The sequence below is a fragment of the Peromyscus eremicus genome, chromosome 3, assembly GCF_949786415.1.
Source record: "Peromyscus eremicus chromosome 3, PerEre_H2_v1, whole genome shotgun sequence".
NCBI lineage: Eukaryota > Metazoa > Chordata > Mammalia > Rodentia > Cricetidae > Peromyscus > Peromyscus eremicus.
Window position 1 is genome coordinate 60,486,213 of NC_081418.1, and position 6,751 is coordinate 60,492,963.

Genomic DNA, 6,751 nt, shown 5'->3' on the forward strand with positions numbered 1-6,751 from the left:
GGAATTTGTGGCAATCCTGCCTCAGCCTCCTGATGCTGGGGTTCCAGGGACACCCACCGCATGGGCAACTGTGTCATGTTGTATTATTACTTCTGGTTCTGGTTTTGGGTGCTATGTAGGACACCCCTAACCTCAGTTCCCTCTCAAAACGAGCAAAGAGAGCCGACCAGGCTTCCTCAGGGATTTCAACACTAGAGGGATTTGGATTGTTTGGTTTTGTCCCTCTCTCGGGGTCTCCTCACTCATGCTCACTGTCCCTCTATGACTTCATTCTTTGTCTCTGGTTCCATTCGCTACTTTGTGACTTCATCAGAGGTGCAGTTTAGCTCATGTGAGTCAGAGGGCTCACGAGCCTGGTTTGTTCAGACTCAGCTTTGGAGATGGGTCTGGAACTGAGCTCTCTGTACCTCATCCTTGGAAGCCAAGTGGAGATCCACTTCCGGTTGGCTTCTACCTGGAGCAGGTGATGTGCATTTGGCTTCTGCAGCAGCTTCAAAGAGGCCAAGGGTGTATCTACTGCCATTTCTAGAGTTCCTTTAATGGTTAGAGTCTAACCCATGGCGGTCTCCCCACCATCCCAGGCCAAGCAAAACAAAGTCCCATCAGCCTTAGAACTGCCCCAGAGGCTGGCACCAAGCCTAGAGCAAAAACCGGAGTCTCTAGGAGAGGAACATTCGTGCATACTGAGGGCCACAGCTGCAGCTCAGACCCTAGCCAGTATCATCCGGCCTTGCTATGGCCCCTATGGCCGGCAGAAGTTCCTGGTGACTGCTAAGGGGCAAACAGTTTGTACAGGTCATGCCTCTATCATCCTCAGGGCTCTGAAACTGGAGCACCCAGCTGCCCAGTTTGTCCGAGAAGTAGCCCAAACACAGGCAGAGAACACTGGGGATGGCACAGCCTTTGTAGTTCTCCTGACAGAAGCCTTGCTGGAGCAGGCCCAGCATCTTTTGTGGGCTGGCTTAGCTCGAACCCAGCTCCGGGAGGCCTTAGCCACGGCCACAGCAGAAGTCCTGACAGCTCTGCCTTCCCTGGCCATCCGCTCTCTAGGGCCTTTGGAAGACCCATCCTGGGCCCTCTATTCTGTGATAAACACCCACGCCCTCTCCCACACCGAGTATTTAACCAAGCTCGTGGCTCACGTGTGCTGGGTTAACAGGGAGCCAAATGGCAGCTTCAAGCCTGAGCGTATTGGTGTATGCATGCTGCAGGGGGGGACTCTGAATGATTCCCGAATTCTCACGGGGTTAGCAATATCTGGGAAGCCCTGTGGACAAAAGACCGAGGTGCTAGCTAATGCCAGAGTGGCCCTGTTTATTTGCCCCTTTGGTCCTACGAATCCATTTGCCCTGGCCACACCCTGTCTCTCCAGCTCTGAAGAACTACTAAGATTTCGGAAAGAAAATGAACAAGTGGAAAACCAAATAACTGAGCTGGCTGCAATGGACATTAATGTGGCAGTGGTATGGGGGGAAGTTAATGAGAATTTGGTGCTCCAGGCTGACAGTTGTGGCATCATGGTGATTCAAGCCAAGTCCCGAAAGGAGATGGTCCACCTGAGTGAGAGGATGGGTACTCCTCTGCTCACGCGGCTGCTTCCTCCCCCGGAGCAGGGAAAGTGCCGGAAGGTTTACAGGCAGAAGTTTGGAGACAGTGTGGCAATGATGTTTGAGTGGGAAGATGAGAGGTCACCTTTTTTCACGGTGCTCCTTAGGGGACCTACCATCCAGGGACTTCGGGGTGCAGAGCAGGCTGTCTACTATGGCATTGATGCATTTTCCCAGTTGTGTCAAGATCCCAGAGTGCTACCAGGAGCTGGTGCTACAGAAATGGCTCTAGCAAAAATCCTGGTGGACAAAGGAAGGCGACTGGCGGGCCCCGACGGTCTGGCCTTCCTAGCATTTGCCCAAGCCCTGAGTTCTCTGCCTAAAACCTTGGCAGAGAACGCAGGTTTAGCTGCCCAGTGTGTGATGGCAGAAATGAGTGGAATTCACCAAGTCGGGAACTTCCTCGTTGGAGTGGGAGCAGACGGGATAATAAACATAGCCCACGAAGGGGTATGGGACATACTCAGGGCCAAAGCCCAAGGCCTACGAGCAGTAGCTGAGCTGGTGCAGCAGCTGGTGACTGTCGATGAGATCATAGTGGCCAAGAAGACTCCTGTCTATCAGCAGATTACAAAACCCACCTCGAAGGCAAAGGGATCCTCACCCCTGAAAGAAAAGTTTTTTGGAAAGTACGTATAGCAACATGCTAAATAAAAGTAAAGATTGTCCGGATTGAATAGTAACCCCCAAATACTGGTGTTTTTCCTTATTTCTTTCCCATGTGTCTGGGGCTTCTAGGGCCAATTGTTTGTTGGTCTGTTGTTGTTTTTGCTTTTTCCAGACAGGGTTTCTCTCTGTAACAGCCCTGGCTGCCTTGTAATTTGATTTGTACACCAGGTTGGCCCCTAAATACTAAGGCGTGTGCCACCATACCCATTAGACCCATTAGAGACAGTTTCTAACCTTTTTTTTTTTTTTTTTTTTTTTTTGGTTTTTCGAGACAGGGTTTCTCTGTGTAGTTTTGGTGCCTGTCCTGGATCTTGCTCTGTAGACCAGGCTGGCCTCGAGCTCACACAGATCCGCCTGCCTCTGCCTCCCGAGTGCTGGGATTAAAGGTGTGCACTACTGCTACCCGGCCAGTTTCTAACCTTTTAAAAGATTTATTTTTGTGTGGGGAGGGCCAGTGTTGATGTGTGGGTATGAGTATTTTCATGTGTGTGCAGGAGTGTGTCAGATCCCCTGGAGCTGAAGTTACAGGCACTTGTGAGGGTCTATGTGGTTGCTGAGAAAGGAACTCCGGTCCTCTGGAAGAGCAGCAAGTGCTCTTAACCACTGAGCCATTTTTCCAGCACTTAAAGTCAGGGTGTAAACAACTTAAAGATGGGTGTGGTGGTGCAGGTCTGTACTCCCAGCATTGGGGAGGTGGATGCAGAAGGATGAGCAGCTCAAGGTGATGCACAGTGAATTTGAGGTCAGTTTGGGCCACAGAAGTAAGACCCTGTCTCAAAACACTAGGGATGGGGACTTAGCTCAGTTGGCAGCATGCTTGCTTAACATGCACAAAATCCTAATCCCCAGCACCACATACTAACACCTAGAATTCTAGCACTTGGGAGTCAGAGACCGGAAGAGCACAAGTTCAAGATCACCTTTCGCTACTCAGTAAGTTTGAGGACAGATTCAGCTAAATAAGACCTTGTCTCAGAGGAGAGGGAAGAATGGCGAGAGAGAGATTCTTTTCAGTAACAGGTCCATTCCAAGTCTTAACTTTTCTGTTGCCTGTTTCTCTCCATCACACCTGTTTCTACAATAACAGCAGACGCAAAGATACAGTTCTAATAATTTCAAATAGAGTAGCTGAACTTTGGGGGTGGAAAGAAAAAAGTACAGTCATCTTTTTGAAACTCTGAACATTCCTTCTATGGTATTAACATGTGTGGATTTCTGTCTAGACATCACTGAAACTCTCTAAAAGAACCAGTTCCAACTTAGAAGAGTGGCCAGTAATTCTCCAATTATCTGGGGGAAAAAAATGACAGTATCATTTTGAGACTACAAAAAAAGTTTTAAAAAACTAATGCAGGAAAATGAGCCCCATAAGCAAGCAAATTTAAGTTGTATTTGTTTGTTTGGCTTTTGGCTTTTCAAGACAGGGTTTCTCTGTGTATCCCTGGCTGTCCTGGAACTCACTTTGTAGACCAGGCTGTCCTTGAACTCAACAGAGATCTGCCTGCCTCTGCCTCCTAAACGCTGGGATTAAAGGCGTGCACCACCATGCCTGGCCTGGCTACTTTTCTGTAGCCAAGGCTATAGAGAGATTGTCTCAAAACAAAACAACAAGCCGGGCAGTGGTGGCGCACGCCTTTAATCCCAGCACTCGGGAGGCAGAGCCAGGCGGATCTCTGTGAGTTCGAGGCCAGCCTGGACTACCAAGTGAGTTCCAGGAAAGGTGCAAAGCTACACAGAGAAACCCTGTCTCGAAAAACAAAAAAAAAAAACAAAAATTATTTATGTGAATATGTATCTCTGTGTGTGTACGTGTGTGTGCTATATGTGTGCAGGTGCCCACAGAGGCCAGAAAAGAAGAGGGTGTCAGATTTCTTAGTGGGTGCTGGATCCTCTGGAAGAGCAGCACCCACTTACTGAGCCATCTCTCCAGCTACTTGTTTTGTTTTTCATGTTTTTTTTTAATCTATTTCATGTGTATGAGTGTTTTGCCTACATGTATGTACACTGCATGTGTGCCTGGTGCCCACAGAGGTCAGAAGAGGGTACTGGGTCTCCTATAACTGAAGTTACTGACGGTTGAGAAGTCCGTGCCCATGCTCTGGGGTGTGACTTTCTTTTGTTTTATCTGAGCACCTATTTCTTAGCCCTTACACTTATATTCAAAGTCTACATTAAATGTATGTAATTTAAAATTAGAAATCACGATAGAGAGATTACTCAGTGGTTGAGAGCACTGGCTGCTCTTGCAGAGGACCTGGGTTTAATTCCAAACACTCGGAACCCATAATCATCTGTAAACTCCAGGGGCTCCAACACCCTTTTCTAACTAATGTGAGGACTTTTTTTTTTTAAGCAACCCATTCCCTTACCCATCACTGTATTGCCCAAATCATATGCATCTCTATCACGGACATTATCAGAGGCATAGTCCTGTGATCAGGGAGAAAAATCTATTTCAAAATGGTTCTTTGAAACCGTTTTTGTGTGTGTGTTGGCCCCAGGGCAGGCAAGACAGCCCATCAGGTAAAGGCATTTGTGCCAAGCCCGGCAACATGAATTTCATCCCTGGGATCAACACAGGGGAAGGAGAGAACTGACTATCCAAAGTGGTCCTCTGAATTCCACATGCATGCCCTGGCACACGTGGGAGCACACATGTACACACACACACACACACACACACACACACACACACATTCCTGTACACGTGACCCCTCCCCAACACAAACGCACACACAAATGTCAAAAAGAAAAACTTAGGACATGTGAAATGAGAAGACGATAAAGGTGTCTGAGGTCATCCTTGACTACATGGCAAGTTTGAGGCTAGCTTGTGCTACATGAGACCCTATCTCAAACATTTTTTTTAATTTAAACATTTCAGCCATGCCTGGTGGCATACAAATTTAATTCCAGCACTAGAGAGGTAGAAGCAGGCAGATCTCTGTGAGATTTTTTGGTTTTTTGAGAGGGTTTCTCTGTGTAGCTTTGGAGCCTGTCCTAGAACTCACTCTGTAGACCAGGCTGGCCTTGAACTCACAGAGATCCACCTGCCTCTGCCTCTGCCTCTCAGTGCTGGGATTAAAGGCGTGTGCCACCACCGCCCAGCTTGATCTCTGTGAGTTTTAAAACCAACCTGGTCTACATAGTAAGTTCTAGGCCATCCAGGGCTACAGGGTGAGACCCTGTCTGAAAACAATAAAAATAAAGGTAAATAAAAATTTAAATTATTGCTATTAGTTTTCTTTTTTTGGTTTTTCGAGACAGGGTTTCTCTGTGTAGCTTTGTGCCTTTCCTGGAACTCACTTGGTAGCCCAAGCTGGCCTCGAACTCACAGAGATCCTCCTGGCTCTGCCTCCCAAGTGCTGGGATTAAAGGTGTGTGCCACCACCGCCTGGCTATTGCTATCAGTTTTTAGTTTTTTGTTCCAATACAAGTTTTTATTTTGTGGCCCAACTAGGTTTGAACTCGCTATGTAGCCCAGGCTAGCCTAACTGATCCTCCTGCCTCATTCTCCCTAGTGGTAGGAATTACAGACCTGAGCTATCATGCCCTAGCTAGGTATTTATTTCCTTGTCCTCCTTCCTTTTTTTTTTTTTAATTGAAAATAGTTTTTTCCCATGCTTGTTTGTTTGTTTGTTTGTTTGTTTTCAAGACAGGGTTTCTCTGTGTAACAGCCCTGGCTGTCTTGGAACTAGCTTTGTAGACCAGGCTGGCCTTGAACTCTCAGAGAACTGCCTGCCTCTGCCTCCTGAGTGCTGGGACTAAAGGTGTAAGCCACCACGACCCGGCCATACCATATATTCTAATTACGGTTTCCCTTCCCCTGTCCTCCATTTTTTTCAAGATAGGGTAAAGATGCTTTCTGCCTAATGACACGACTTCTGTCTGCCCTCAGAACCCACGCACGGGACGGAAGGGGAGAACTGACTCCCACAGATTGTCCTTGAGCACCATGTACTTGCTGTGGCACACATGCAATAAAGAAATGTGGGAAAAAGAGCCATGATTATTTTGTAACAATATAAAGATGGCTCCTCATTTTAGTTATAATTCTAAGATTCCAAAGAGTGGGATTACAGGCATATAGCACCACACAAGGCCATAATCTTCAGGCATCCAGAGTCGGCATAACCAAAAGAACACAAATTTCCCCCAAGGGCAGGTGATATCAAACAAGAGTCAAGGTGGTGGCAAGTCAGGCAGCTGCAGACAGGGCTCAGGGAAGAGGGCCTGAGTGGAGTGCCGCTCGCAAGAAATGCTGCTATCTCAGTTCTGCCTCTTTTCACTCCCCGCTCTCTCTTGAGGCTCTTGGAATGGACCCCAGGTCCTTGTGCATGCTGGGAAACGCTGCAGCTTTCTACACCCTGCCAATGCCCCTGTGGATCTCAGGTTCTTTTAGCCTGGGCTGATGGCCATCTCCATTTGGCAGCCTGCCCCCTGAGTGCTCTATACTTCATGCTTGACCGAGAAGC

General features: G+C 47.8%; 1 protein-coding gene across 1 annotated transcript; it reads left to right on the plus strand.

The window, feature by feature from the left end:
• Positions 1 to 456: 456 nt before the first annotated feature.
• Cct8l2 (chaperonin containing TCP1 subunit 8 like 2) lies at positions 457 to 2,298 on the plus strand. Its single transcript, XM_059257768.1, has one exon. It carries the CDS (start codon positions 558 to 560, stop codon positions 2,244 to 2,246), a length of 1,689 nt encoding a protein of 562 aa, XP_059113751.1. The 5' UTR covers positions 457 to 557; the 3' UTR covers positions 2,247 to 2,298.
• Positions 2,299 to 6,751: the final 4,453 nt, after the last annotated feature.

Coding starts and splice junctions, on each gene's coding strand:
- Cct8l2 (XM_059257768.1), top strand. CDS start 558: ATGGCGGTCTCCCCACCATCCCAGGCCAAGCAAAACAAAGTCCCATCA.